Below are 15,289 nucleotides of genomic sequence, written 5' to 3' on the forward strand. Positions count from 1 at the left end.
GAAAAGCCGAAAGAAGAAGAAGAAGATTGAGGAAGAGCTAAATATTACGATAAAGTTTAAAGTAGACAACTTTGAACACGTAATATTTGCTACATCTGAGTCGATGAAATGTTTTCAGTGTGGACAGGAGGGACATGTAGTGCGCAGCTGCCCGGACAGGACAACCACATTACAGGGGGATGACAGGCAGTACAAATGGGAGCAATGTTTCACGATGAGAGAGCGGCTAAAAATCAGGAAGAGGCGGCAGTTCAGGTTAGAGCTGAAACACAGCAAGCAGTAGTGACTGAGGTCAGGCGGAAACTGGAATGCTAGAGGAGAATGTCGAGGGCTCAAAGCCACCAGTTATAATAACAAATAAATTTAGTCAGTCCAGTATAGATATACAAAAATATAAAAAATAAAAATTGATGAGACAACGTGAGAGAGTGTGTGTGTGCCCTGCGATGGGTTGGCACTCCGTCCAGGGTGTATCCTGCCTCGATGCCCGATGACCCCTGAGATAGGCACAGGCTCCCCGTGACCCAAGGTAGTTCAGATAAGCGGTAGAAAATGAATGAATGAATGAATGAATGAATGAATGAATGAATGATGAGACAACGAGGAGTGGATGGACTTCTGGGAACAGAGTTCTATCGGCTCAGAAAGATTGCAAAGTGCAAAGACTGAAATCACAAGATGGCAATGACATGGAAAATTAATAAGCACCCAAAGGGTGCAGTCGTGGCCTAATGGTTAGAGAGTCTGACTCGTAACCCGAAGGTTGTGGGTTTGAGTCTCGGGCTGGCCATGACTGAGGTGCCCTTGAGCAAGGCACCGAACCCCCCAACTGCGCCCCGGGCGCCGCAGCATAAAATGGCTGCCCACTGCTCCGGGTGTGTGTTCACGATGTGTATTCACGATGTGTGTGTTCACTGCTGTGTGTGTGCACTTTGGATGGGTTAAATGCAGAGAACAAATTCTGAGTATGGGTCACCGTTCTTAGCCGTATGTCACTTCACTTCACTTAAAGTGTGATATACTGGTGGTTATATTCTTTCTAATCCTGTTTTCTATTCATTTTCTCATCTGTAGCTTTAGGATTGCATCTTTAAATCTTAATGGTGCAAGGGATATAAAAAGAAGAGTATTTTTTTGTGAAACCATAGAACAAAGTGTATTGACATTGCTTTTGTGCAGGAAACCCACTCGACCAAAGACATGGTGGGATGTAGGGAAAATCCAAATCCAGCACTTCTGTAATCAGTACACCCTCGATGTGACTAAAGACATCAACCGATCGATCGAGGAGCTAGAGATAGAGGTATTGTGGAACTCCAGGCTTTGTGTGAATCCACAGGAGATCGAGGCCACATTCAGACAAAAAAAGGTTATTCGTTGATCTGCTGGGTATTAGAGCACAGGGGGCTTTGATTAGGTCAAGGTTTCAATGCAAAACAGAAATGGACACATCCTCCAAGTTCTTCTTCAGCTTGGAAAAGCGGAACGGTCAGAGAAGGCTCATCCAGCATGGGGACTGCTCTATACAGTAAACCATCGTTAACAAAGAATGCGGGTGATTTACATTGAAGAGTTCTGCATGGTATTCTTGCAGTGAATGCATTTGTGTCAATCCTTAACCCCACAGTCTCAGATAAATGCCCTTTCTGTTCATTGAGAGAAACTATTTTTCACTGTTTTCTAAACTGTGGGAGATTGAAAAGATTTTGATATGCTGTATGCCTGTCATGGAGTCACCAGGTCCTTCCCCCACTCACCAGCGATCACGCTCACCAGAGTACTAATCAGCACCACCTGTTCCTCATTCACCAATCACCACACACTATATATACTAATCTCATTCACAGTCATTCAGTTCCAGACTCCTCCGTTTGTTCTCCAGCAATCAGCTACCCTTTCTTTGACCTCGCTTCTGGATTCGCTCCAGGATCTACTTCCTCAAGTTAAAGATCTACTATTATTCGGATTTATGTGACATCCCCTGTGTGTGCGTGTTGGTGCTTCGTTCCATCTACTATTCTGATGTATGTTCACAGACTTCAATAAATTTCCACACTGTTTTGCTTACCTTGGTCCGTAGTGTGTCTATAATTACAATACCTTATCTTTTGACGAACATTTTATTCAACAGATTTCAGATTTTTATTTTTGGTTTTTCATAAGTGGAAAGGCCGGTTAATGAATTTTCTTCTTGGACAGGCGAAACTGCCTATTTATTTCAACAGTAAGAAAAAGAATGAAAAGAATTCCAGCTGTGACTGTCAATTTTCAAGTGGTTGGTAAAAGCAAGGATAATGTTGGAATATAAATACTACGTTAAAATGAAGAATGTGGAAACATTTACAGATATATGGGACTTTAATGATGATTTATTGTCCCGAATTAACAGAGAAATAATCTCTGCAGATATTTTTGTATAAACATGTGGAAAGAATGCAATGAACTTGTGTGAAAGAAAATGGTTCTAATAAAGTATTTTTAAAATACTCTCTCTATATATACTCTATATTCTCTCTGTCAGTCAGTCAGTCAGTCAGTCAGTCAGTAGGGTAACAGTTTGAGAATAGCCAAACAGTCAGCTCTTATAAAAACAGACAGCACGAGATGTCTATAATTACCTCACAGTTGAAAGAACAGAGCTAATCCACTGCTAATATTAATATATCAATATATAATATATATATTATTTTTGTTTTTATATATATATATATATATATATATATATATATATATATATATATATATATATATATAATATTCTACTGCTGAATTTGTTCAACCCAAATGTTCTCCATGGTAAATTGATTCTAACGTCAGCCTATTTTTCTGCGAGTGGATTTCATTTCTCTACCTGAACACGTCAACCTCACAAATCAGTCTGACAAAATGCCTCCTTGTTGAACTTGTTTTCCTTTGTCAGGACAGTCAGGGAATAAGCGTGCAAGCTTCTGAAACACGTTGCAGGTGCCATGAAGATATGAGTTACCTCCAAGGTCATCCAGGCTCTAGCAGCAGGTTTCTGCTCCATTTGTGGCTTTGATTTATTACCACCGAGAAGCTGAGCACTTTATTCTCCATGCAAATGAACGTGTGAGTCGGAAGCTAGAAAAACTCTCATGTTATTAAGGTTTATTTGCAGAAGACACATCCAGCGATGGTCCAGTTTCCATGGCATGAGGTTTCCTCCTCCACTGTTTAGTCATTAATGTTAAGTGATGAACAGACTGTGACTCTGATATTCAGAGGTTAATTATTCATCTAATAGTGGTGATATTGCTTCATCTGTTCATCTCCATCTCCTCTGTATATCACTAATATACTGTCATAAATTAAATACACGCAGACACACACATTCGTGTCAGGATGGACGGGTGTGACATTATTATTAGAAATGAAAAATGAGAGAAAGGGAAAGTCAGTTCAGTTCTAAAATGACAGGTTGACAGTATGTGTGTGTGTGTGTGTGTGTGTGTGTGTGTGTGTGTGTGTGTGTGTGAGAGAGAGAGAAAATGAGAGAGAGAGAAAGAGAGAGAGAGAGTGTGTGTGCTGTAACTCACATAGTTGATGACTTTGAGCTGAAGTGATGCCGCATCCAGATCGTATAGCTCACCTGCCGATCAGAACACACACACCGATCACAGAGAGCTCATCACAGATCAGAGCAAATCAAACAACCCTTACATCACCTGTAACATAAAGTGGAACTGAGGCACGGAGAATGTTCTGCTTTACACTCAAAGCAAGAGAGAAGGACTTAAGGACAGAATAACATCAGCAAATCAAGATAAACACTGTATCTCCAGTACATACACTTAATACAGAGAGAGAAAGAGCACCCAAGGAGTATTTTACCCATCTCTCTCTCTCTCTCTCTCTCTCTCTCACACACACACACACACACACACACACACACACACACACACACACACACACACACACACACACACACACACACACACACACACTCACACACCAGCACACACACACATATATGCTCACACACCAACACACAGACAGTATCTCACAGAAGTAAGTACACCCCTCACATTTTTGTAAATATCTTATTATATCTTTTCATGTGACAACACTAAAGAAATGACTTTGTGCTACAATGTAAAGCATTGAGTGTAAAGCTTGTATAACAGTGTACATTTTCTGTCCTCTCAAAATAACTCAACACACAGCCATTAATGTATAAACCGCAGGTCACAAAAGTAAGTACACCCCTAAATGAAAATGTCCAAATTTGGGCCCAATTAGCCATTTTCTCTCCCCGGTGCCATGAGACTCGTTAGTGTTACAAGGTCTCAGGTGTGAATGGGGAGCAGGTGTGTTAAATTTGGTGTTATTGCTGTCACTCTCTCATACATGGCACCTCATGGTAAAGAACTCTCTGAGGATCTGAAAAAAAAAGAACTGTTGCACTACATAAAGATGGTGTAGGCTATAAGAAGATTGCCAAGACCCTGAAACTGAGCTGCAGCACGGTGGCCAAGACCATACAGTGGTTTAACAGGACAGTTTCCACTCAGAACAGGCCTCTGCATGGTCCACCAAAGAAGTTGAGTGTACGTGGTAGCGTCATATCCAGAGGTTGTGTTTGGGAAATAGACGTATGAATGCTGCCAGCATTGCTGCAGGGGTGTGTGTGTGTGTGTGTGTGTGTGTGTGTGTGTCAGCCTGTCAGTGCTCAGACCATACGCCGCACACTGCATCAAATTGGTCTGCAAGGCTGTCGTCCCAGAACTTAGCCTCTTCTAAAGCAAACAGTTTGCTGTACACTTTGTTCGCTGTTTGCTGTATTAAAACTTCACTACAAGAACTAATCCAAACACTTTCTAAAAATAAGTTTATCTTCATTCTTGCTGTTAGATTCTCAGAGTGGAGTCTGTAATAAAGTCTCTCGTCTGTGATAAGTACAGGATAAAACACTCAGGGGTTTGCTGTTGTAAGAACGTAATCTACAGCGAAGCAGCATTGCCATCGCCACCCTGAAGTTGAATATTTTACTAATGCAGCACATTGCTGCTAAATTTAATTTCTCCTACGCTACAGTTCTCACTCACTTTCTACCGCTTATCCAAACTTCTCGGGTCATGGGGAGCCTGTGCCTATCTCAGGTGTCATCAGGCATCAACGTAGGATACACCATGGACGGAGTGCCAACCTATCACAGGGCACACACACACTCTCTCATTCACGCAATCCGAACAATTTTCCAGAGATGCCAATCAACCTACCATGCATGTCTTTGGACCCAGGAGGAAACCCCTGAGGTATGGGGAGAACATGCAAACTCGGTGGGAATCGAACCCCGACCCTGGAGGTGTGAGGCGAACGTACAAACCACTAAGCCACCGTGCCCCCTACACTACAACTGTTTACCATCAATTCCATTTTTCATTATTAAATTAAAACGCAATACTTTTTATCCATTGCACATTTGTCACATAGTTACTTTTACGTTATAGCAGCTATAAACAGTCGTTCCCTCACTTTCTTTTCTTTATAATAATAATAATTAATAATAACGATAAAAACAATCACAGCTCTTTATGATACTGAGAAAAAGAATTAAAGAGGTGTAAGCTCCTCTGTCCTGAAGATATGGAGAACTTCACCATATCAACAGTAACACATGCTGTAGACATGATAACGTATAGAGATGAAGAGATATGGTGGAGAAGATAAGATAGGATGGAGAATTTCTTTGGGGTTTTTGTGTCTCGCCTTATTATCTCGGTTGATAAATCTCAGAAATATCGTTTAGCTGAATGGATGGAAAAAAGAATGCAATAAAAAGATCCTTGGTGCTTTTTCACTTGTGGGCTTTTTGTCATTACGTTTTTCTTCTTTCAATAACATTTCTGTTCAGTGTTGTACAGGTTCAGTGATTTACTGTGAGGTCATCCAAGTCATTCATCTGCTTCTGTTTACAGTCACATGATCAATATGTTTTTCTCTCTCTTCTGTTTCCATACTTCTGTAAAGCTGCTTTGAGACAATGGGAAATTGTTAAAAGTGCAATACAAATAAATGTAATTGAATTGAAATATGCTTGGGGGCACGGTGGCTTAGTGGTTAGCACGTTCACCTCACACCTCCAGGGTTGGGGGTTCGATTCCCGCCTCCGCCTTGTGTGTGTGGAGTTTGCATGTTCTCCTCGTGCCTCGGGGGTTTCCTCCGGGTACCCCGGTTTCCTCCCCCGGTCCAAAGACATGCATGGTAGGTTGATTGGCATCTCTGGAAAATTGTCAGTAGTGTGTGTGTGCCCTGTGATGGGTTGGCACTCCGTCCAGGGTGTATCCTGCCTTGATGCCCGATAATGCCTGAGGCTCCCTGTGACCTAAGTAGTTCATATAAGCGGTAGAAAATAAATGATTGAATGAAATATGCTTTGGTTGTCCGTGTCCAGGTGAAGCCATGTGTGCCCGAGTTGTCACGGACGACACCATGCTTTCAATCATTTCCAGCATCTATAATTTTTTTTAGCATTCCGTTTTCTATCCCTTTCACTTCAGTTTTTTTCCCTCTTTTATTTAGAGAATAAACAGCTGCTGAAAGCAAAAGTAACTTAATAATAAATCAAGAGCACCTGCTAGCACAGCAAGGGAACCAAAGCAACACTGACCGAGTTTTTAATAGTTAAATCACTAGAAATAAGCAAGAACAGCAAAAGAAAAGTTAGTTTAAAAATGTCAAGCCCTAAATAAGGAACTCTCAGCCATGGGCACCTCCTCTCTCTCTCCTCCAGCTCCTCTACATATAACATATAAACCTGAGCCTCATTAAATAAACACAACAATATCTTTATCTGTTTAGTAACAACCTTATTAGTAGTTTTTTTGTGTGTGTTTTTTGGTGATCTCTTATTTAAACCCGAAACCCACATGAAGATTCTGGGTTTAAATAACAATTCAGTACCTTTGTGTGTGAATAAAAAAAAAGAATTCTTTATCCTTTTGTCAGCATAATTTTTTTTGCCACCGTCTGGCAATCACAAAATAATAGATGCTTAATGTCTGATTAAAATGTATTTGCTATGGGATAACTCTAACCCTAAGTAAATAAACTTATGGTGTGATGAGACTCTATTCAAGCGTAAATGGCTTAAAAACCTCATTTTATGTTTATTTATAGCCAACTGGGATTCCTTAGAATAGGCTTGTAAATCACTTATTATAGGTATCTTTGGAACGAGATAATGCCGTTTGAATAAGGCTGGAGACGGAAAAATATGTCGTGTGTTATGTCGTCCACATGAATCATACAGACTCAACAGATGTGGAGAAAACACTCATCACTTTTAAATCAGAAGACTGATTTTACATCTGAATTTTTTCCCATAAAACATGAGTATTAGGTTTGTGGACAATTCACTCATACAATCAGGTTCAATCTAGAGCTATGCTTCCAGTGGGTACGGAAAGTTTTCAGACCCCTTTACATTTTTCCTTCTTTGTTTAATTGTAGCCATTTTCTAAAATCAAAAAAGTTCATTTTATTATGTTGTCTTTGTAGAAGCCAACATTCTGTTTTCCTACTGGAGTTATTGTTCTTAGCTAACTTTTTATAAAATTTAATGCGGCCTACGGCTTTTGATCCACATGCACCATATTCAGATATGTCGTAGACCCTGGTCTGAAGTTTGTTGCTCCTATTTTTCTAAGCCATCGGAATTCCAGCGTTCCCAGTACGGAAGCTCAAACTGGCCTTTTTTCCCATAGACTTCCATTATAAACTTCGGAGGTTTATAACTCGGCAAGTTCTCGGACAGGTTCTTTAGGACCTTACTCCAGACGCACTTTTATTTTGGGGTTCCGACTGAACTTTTGGTTTTCCCGTAGTCGACGATCGAAACTCCCATAGACTTGAATGGGGAATTCTTAAAATTCCTCTAAGCTCTCACACACGCAGCGTGCGCAGAGCTCAGGCTTCTCTTCTCTTGTAACTCTCAACTCCACACTATCAATCCAATGTTTCCAAAAGTATTGACCCCCAGTCAATATATTTACGACCTATCTATCTATCTATCTATCTATCTATCTATCTATCTATCTATCTATCTATCTATCTATCTATCTATCTATCTATCTATCTATCTATCTATCTATCTATTGTTCATTCAACAGTAAAAATTACATGTACCGTAAAACTTCAAATAATAGCCGAGTCCCAAATAGACGCCTGTCTCTTTTAAACGCCTGGTGTGACGACAGGTTTGGGTAAATAAAGGCCGGTCTCAAATAGAGGCCTGGTCTGTTTTTTAGTATCAGGTTGTATTTGATACCCGTCAGATCGGCAACATAACAAAGAGGTTAACGAACTTTCTTTTAGTCTTCAGTTTTTCTTAATTCTCCCAATACCACCATGGAGACAAAAAGAAAAAAGTATGATTTGACATTTAAGCTGGCAGTTGTCAAATTTGCCGAAAAAAAATTTGGGAGAAGCAGCGGCAAGACATTTTTCGGTTGATCCAAAGAGAGTTCGAGAATGGCGTAAAAATAAAGCTGAACTGCAACGTCTGTCTGAGGAAGACGACAAAAGGGCCAGACTGTAGGTGGAGGGAGGAAGAAGGCCAGTGAACAGCTGGAGGTGAGCGTGTGTGACAGGGAGTGCCAGTGTCTCTCAGCTCACTTCACTACGTGTTGCCTGAGTATTTATTTTGGCATGAGCGTAATTAAAACCTGATTTGTTCAAGAATTCCATAATGAATGCTTTAAACAGATAGACTGATGACAAATTAAAGGGAGAAAAGCAAGTTGTTGAACCACCACAAGCTGCCAGAACTGCCTAAACACTCCGGGACATGGAGTCTACAAGTCTCAGGAACTTTAACTGGGGCGATAAACACCATTCTTCTAGCAGATATATTTCATCACATGGGGATCGACAGCATGCGGGCAAAGCATCTCAGAGTCTCACGTAAAATGATCAGGGCCAAGGCAAAAGAAGTGTATGCAACAGTGAGTGATGGCAGGGATGAGGAGAGTTTTACTGCAAGCGCTGGCTGGCTGGACAAATTCCTGAAGCGCAACGACTTTTCAGTCAGAAGACGCACAACTGTGGCCCAGAAAGATGTCAAGCACTTCACTGACAAACTGGTGAATTTTGTCACATATACAACGCAGATTATTAAGGCAAAGAAAATACAGCCGAAAAACATTATAGCCATGGACGAAACAGAGGTGTGGTTTGATATGGTGGGCTCTACAACGGTGGATGCAAGAGGTGCATGCAGTGTTCCACTGAAAACCACAGGCCATGAGAAGAGCCACTTAACTGTGCTGTTGGCTGCGAAAGCAGACGGGACCAAATTGAAACCTTGCATTGTCTTCAAAGGGGGGATCAAGGAGGTGAAATCAATGCAAAATATCAGTGGGGTGGTGGTGGCCACGTCCAAAAATGGATGGATGAACGAGGAGTTGACTGCAGACTGGCTTCAGAGAGTGGTGGGAAAGCTCAATTTCGCCCCTCGTCTCCTAGCCTGGGATTCATATCGCTGTCATATCAGCGCAGCAACCAAAGCTGAGCTCAAAAGGGGCTACAACATAACCAAGGCTGTGATACCCGGTGGCTGTACAAAGTACATACAGGCCCCTGACGTCGTATGGAACCAACTAATCAAAGCCAGTCTGCACGAGTCCTATGACTACTGGATGGCAGGGGATGTGGACAAAGAGTACACAGCTGGAGGAAATATGAGTGCCCCAGCTCGCCGCTTGTTGGTTTCCTGGGTACTTCAAGCATGGGAAAAGCTGGATACGGAGCGGCTGAAAAATTCCTTTAAGGTACGCTTGCACGCACACGTGTGTTTGTGTGTGCGAGGGAGAAAAAGGAGATAATATATTTCATTAACTTCGGGATGTTATCCTTAGTTATGTGGCCTGACAGTAGCTTCAGATGGAAGCGAGGATCACCTTATCCATTGTTTCAAATAGGGAGCCAGTGCGCATCTGGGCGGGAGCTGTTAGTGCAAGCAAGGCAGGCAGAGTTAGCAGAGGCCGGAGAGGGAGAAGTGGAGGAGAGCGAAGAGGAGGAGGAATTCGCCAAAGAACTTGTAATTGAGGATCGCAGGGATGATGATAGTGATGAATAGAGTAAATCTATCACATGATTGCAGTTGTTTTACAGGGTAGCCTTCATTCTTTCTTGTTGATGTGTTTTCAGGCAACAAGTTCATATGCTCGATGGATTTTAGCGGTAACTTGTATTCTTCTGCCCATTGCTGTCACATCGTTTTTTGTGCTGCCAATAATCTAAGACATTTCTTACATTAAATGATTTGTTAAACACATTCGAATTAATTATAAATAAAACGTAATATAATGTGGTAACCTCACATCACAACACTAAATTAAAGGCCCGTCTCTTATAGACGCCTGTTTCAAATACAAGCCGGTGCAGTTCGGCGATTTGGGTAAATAGAAGCCCGGGCTATTATTTGAAGTTTTACGGTACTCTTCTATGCAATATAATAAGTAGAATCCCATAATGACTGTAGTATTGACATGAAATGTGCAAAACCTCAGTAGTCACTTTTGTCCAAAAGTAATGGCACCCCACCGGGTATACTGGTGATGGCACAAGTAGCCCTGCCCCCCAAAATAAGCGAAATCACAAATTTTGCACAACATGGACATGTGACATATCAAAACATTCAGCACAATGAGGGGAACTGTCTCACAAGTATTCTGGCCACGTCACGTGAAAATCAAAAATTTGCACAACACGGACATGTGACATATCAAAACACTCAGCACAAAGAGAGGAACTGCCTCACGGGTATTGGCACCCTAGCGGTCCTGTAGCTTTCACAATCTTTCTGTCCACTTGCCTCCAAAAAGCATCGGCCTTTGCGAATACTTGCACCATCAAAGCCAACACAAAAGTTTGTCGCGTCGAACTTTAAAAATCTAGTTTCTCATTAACGTACATTCAGTGTCCCATCTTTACAGAAAAAAACAAACATGTAGAAATTTTTGCAAATTTATTAAAAAAGAAAAACTGAAATATCACATGGTCATAAGTATTCAGACCCTTTGCAGTATTGAGTAGAAGCACCCTTTTGAGCTAGTACAGCCATGAGTCTTCTTGAGAAGTTTTTCACACCCGGATTTGGGGACACTCTGCCATTCTTCCTTGCAGATCCTTTCCAGTTCCGACAGGTTGGATGGTGAACGTTGCTGGACAGCCATTTTCAGGTCTCTCCAGAGATGCTTAATTGGGTTTAGGTCAGGGCCACAGTGATCTTTGCGTTCTTCTTTACCTCTCTCACCAAGGCTCAGTTTGGCTGGACGGCCAGGTCTAGGAAGAGTTCTGGTCGTCCCAAACTTCTTCCATTTAAGAATTATGGAGGCCACTGTGCTCTTAGGAACCTTGAGTGCTGCAGAAATTCTTTTGTAACCTTGGCCAGATCCGTGCCTTGCCACAATTCTGTCTCTGAGCTCCTTGGGCAGGTCCTTCGACAGTTCCTTCAGTTGAGCTGTAAGGTCTTATATAGACAGGTGTGTGCCTTTCCTAATCAAGTCCAATCAGTTTAATTAACCACAGCTGGACTCCAATGAAGGAGTAGAACCATCTCTCGGAGGATCAGAAAAAATGGACAGCATGTAAGTTAAATATGAGCGTCACAGCAAAGAATTTCTACATTTTTTTTCTGTCAAGATGGGGTGCTGAGTGTACTTTAATGAGTAGTATGAATGAACTTTTTTGATTTTAGCAAATGGCTGCAATGAAACAAAGAGTGAAAAATTTAAAGGGGTTTGAATACTTTCTGTACCCACTGTATATATATATATATAGCCATCATGTATATATATACTGAACAAAATGGACTTTGCACACCATTGAAAAGGAGAGGACGAACATTCCACAGGCCACAATCACAAATACAGTATGTGAGTATGTGAAGGAGATGTGTTCCACTGCATGGGGCAAATGGTGGTCACACCACCTGTGCAATAATCATGCTGTCTAATCAGCTTCTTGATATGCCACACCAGTGAGGTGGATGGATTATCTCAGCAAAGGAGAAGTGCTCACTAACACAGATTATATATTTGAGAGAAATAGGCCTTTTTTGTACATAGAAAAAGTCTTAGATCTTTGAGTTCAGCTCATGAAAAATGGGGGTAAAAACAAAAGTGTTGCATTTATAATTTTGTTCAGGGTATATATATATGTATGTATACTGTATATACTATATATATGACTGTAGGTAAATATCTGACTCCATACCACAGAGCTGTAGAATCTTGCGGTCCAGTTCTCTGTAGTCTTTCTCCTTCTTACTTGCGGTGTTTGCACTTAGTGGTGCATTGTGGGATCGGTTCACACTCTTCTGTATCATATGGACTCTTTTACAGGCAATGATGAGCTGTCAGGAACAAACACACACACACACACACAAACACACACACACACACACAGACACTCTGTGTATCAGACTATACTGGTGTTCTGAAAGTGCATTGTGAGAGTGGGGGTGCTCAGTGAAATGGGTTTGAACAGAACCAGGTGAGTTTAACTGTGCCTCTAATTGTTCATTGGACATGCGACGACGTTTCACGTCAAAGCTGTCAAAGAAGCCGTGGCGTGTAGCGTGTGTAAAAGGGGGATTGGAATTTTTTTGCCATTTTTTTGTGCAATTCTTCCCTTTTAAACAACTTTGAATATTTACAGGTGCATCTCAATAAATTACAATGTTGAAGAAAAGTTCATTTATTTCAGTAACTCAACTCAAATAGTGAAACTCGTGTATTATATAAATTCAGTACACACAGACTGAAGTAGTTTAAGTCTTTGGTACTTTTAATTGTGATGTTTTTGGCTCACATTTAAAAAAAACACACCAATTCACTATCTCAGAAAATTAGACCAGAAAAAAAAATATTTTTAGTGAATTGTTGATGTTGACGTATGTTCATTTACTGTATATGTACTCAATACTTGTTTGGGGCTCCTTTTGTTTTAATTACTGCCTTAATTCAGTGTAGAGTGGAGGTGATCAGTCTGTGGCACTGCTGTGGTGGTGTGGAAGCCCAGGTTTCTTTGACTGTGGCCTTCAGCTCATCTGGATTTTTTGGTCTTTTGTTTCTCATTTTCCTCTTGACAATAAACAATAGATTTTTTATAGGGTTCAGGTCTGGTGAGTTTACTGGCCAGTTAAACACACCAACACCATGGTCATTTAACCAAATTTTGGTGCTTTTGGCAATGTGGGCAGGTGACAAATCCTGCTGAAATATGAAATCAGCATCTTTTAAAAGCTGCTCAGCAGAAGGAATCTTAAAGTGATCTAAACATTCTCGGTAAACTGGTGCAGTGATTTTGGTTTTCAAAAAACACAGTGGGGCAACACCAGCAGATGACATTGCACCTAAAATCATCACAGACTGTGGAAACTGGACTTCAATCAACTTGGGCTATGAGCTTCACCCTTCCTCCAGACTCTATGACCTTGGTTTCCAAATGAAATACAAATCTTCCTCTCATCTGAAAAGAGGACTTTGGACCACTGGGCAACAGTCCAGTTCTTCTTCTCCTTAGCCCAGCTTGTCTGTGGTTCAGGAGTGGCTTGACAAGAGGAATACGACAACTGTAGCCAAATTCCTTCACATGTCTGTGTGTGGTAGCTCTTGATGCCTTGACCCCAGTCTCAGTCCATTCCTTGTGAAGTTCACCCAAATTCTGGAATCGATATTGTGGTGGAGTCGCCTTGCTGTTTGCATACAATTTTATTCCTTGTTCTTATTCAGTTTAAGAGATTTTAAATTTGAGGCTTTTAAAAGTAAAAGCTTTTTATAAGAATACGGTTTTAGTTTTTATCTGTGTGTACGCTTCCACCAATGCAGTGGAGAGGTTGAGTTTTTTAGATAAACTTTCCGAAGTGATTGCTGACTGTAACACTGCTGATATTTTAATTTTAGGTGGAGATTTAAATTTTACTACAGATATTTTAGATTGGAGCAATGTAAAACCTCATGTGGTTTCCCGTAAGCGTCTGAGGGAGATGATGGAGGCCCACGAGTTATATATGGGTGTGATAGGTGATGGGTGTGATGGGTGGGATGTGATATATGAAGAACTTTTAATGAGGAAAGAGAGGCAGTACACGTGGGCCCACGCTAAAGATAACACACTTCCTGACAAAATTAGATCATTTGTATGGTTTTAAACATCAGTTGGCATTTTTTTAAAAAAAAATTCTCTTTAAAAGTGTGACTGAGAAGGATGCTTCATCTAAGTTCTTTTTCAGTTTAGAGCAAAAGAATGGACAGAAAAGATTCATACTGTACATGCTTTGCGAACAGAATCAGAGGATATTTATGTGCCCCTTTTAGAGTGTACAGGATAGGGCTGGGCGATAAAGCGATAACGATATGTATCGCGATAGACACGTGATCGAGATCAATAAAAAATGTGTTGGATAAAAAGTTCAATATTTTTTATTCTTCGTCAGAAGAAAACAGAGGTTGCGAAGCAAGTTTGGTTGCATTAACAAAGGCACTCTCTTTTTGGTAACCTAGCAACAAAGGGAGTGACACGCTAACAGCCAATCATGTAACAGTATCAAGTTTGGTTGCGCCATATCGTTATCTTGTGCTGGTCTGCTGGATTCCTCTTCAGTAACCGGTGACTTATAAGTAGAAAATGAGCCGCAGCAAGCAAGGAAATTGTAAATAAAATAGGAAAAGTCAGCTACTTTTTCCTATTTCTGCAGGTTTTATATTTCAAACAATCTTACTGTACTGTTTCAGGTTTGTTTTTTATATTACAGATGTATCTCAGTCTACCTCAGTTTTATTTATGCTTAAAAAACACTGCCCATATTTTAAAACACTTTATTCACCAGAAGCTGAACAGCTAGTGAACTTCCTAGCACTAAACTTGCACTAAATTCTCAGGTTTCTCTGTGTTTATATTTAACACTTTGCACTATTTTATTACACTTTATTAAGCATTTCTTACATTTTCTTTCATTTTGCACCTTAAATGTTAAGAGATAATTGTTAAGTGTTCATTGTGACTTTAGACTTATGTTTACATTATAATTATTTGAGTATTCCTGGTTGTTGACATTTCTGTCTTAATAACTAAGGGGATTATAATCAGAGGAAGGTTAAGTTTCAAATAAAAATGTTTAAATGTAATATATTTTTCTCCTGGTCCTTATTTTAAATGGGTATTTAAAAATATCAATAATAATCGATATCGACCGATATGAAACACTGATATCGTGATACAGTTTTCAGCCATATCGCCCAGCCCTAGTAGAGGTATAAGA

General features: G+C 40.5%; 1 protein-coding gene across 1 annotated transcript in view; it reads right to left on the bottom strand.

Annotated features, from left to right (window-relative positions):
- LOC113637857 (cGMP-dependent 3',5'-cyclic phosphodiesterase) overlaps positions 1-15,289 on the bottom strand; it is a 268,449-nt gene that overhangs the window by 88,420 nt on the left and 164,740 nt on the right. Inside the window, 2 exon segments of the mRNA XM_047820780.1 lie at positions 3,558-3,610; positions 12,241-12,379. Coding sequence (XP_047676736.1) covers positions 3,558-3,610; positions 12,241-12,379 — 192 coding nt within the window.

Source organism: Tachysurus fulvidraco, chromosome 11 (assembly GCF_022655615.1).
Source record: "Tachysurus fulvidraco isolate hzauxx_2018 chromosome 11, HZAU_PFXX_2.0, whole genome shotgun sequence".
Lineage (NCBI taxonomy): Eukaryota > Metazoa > Chordata > Actinopteri > Siluriformes > Bagridae > Tachysurus > Tachysurus fulvidraco.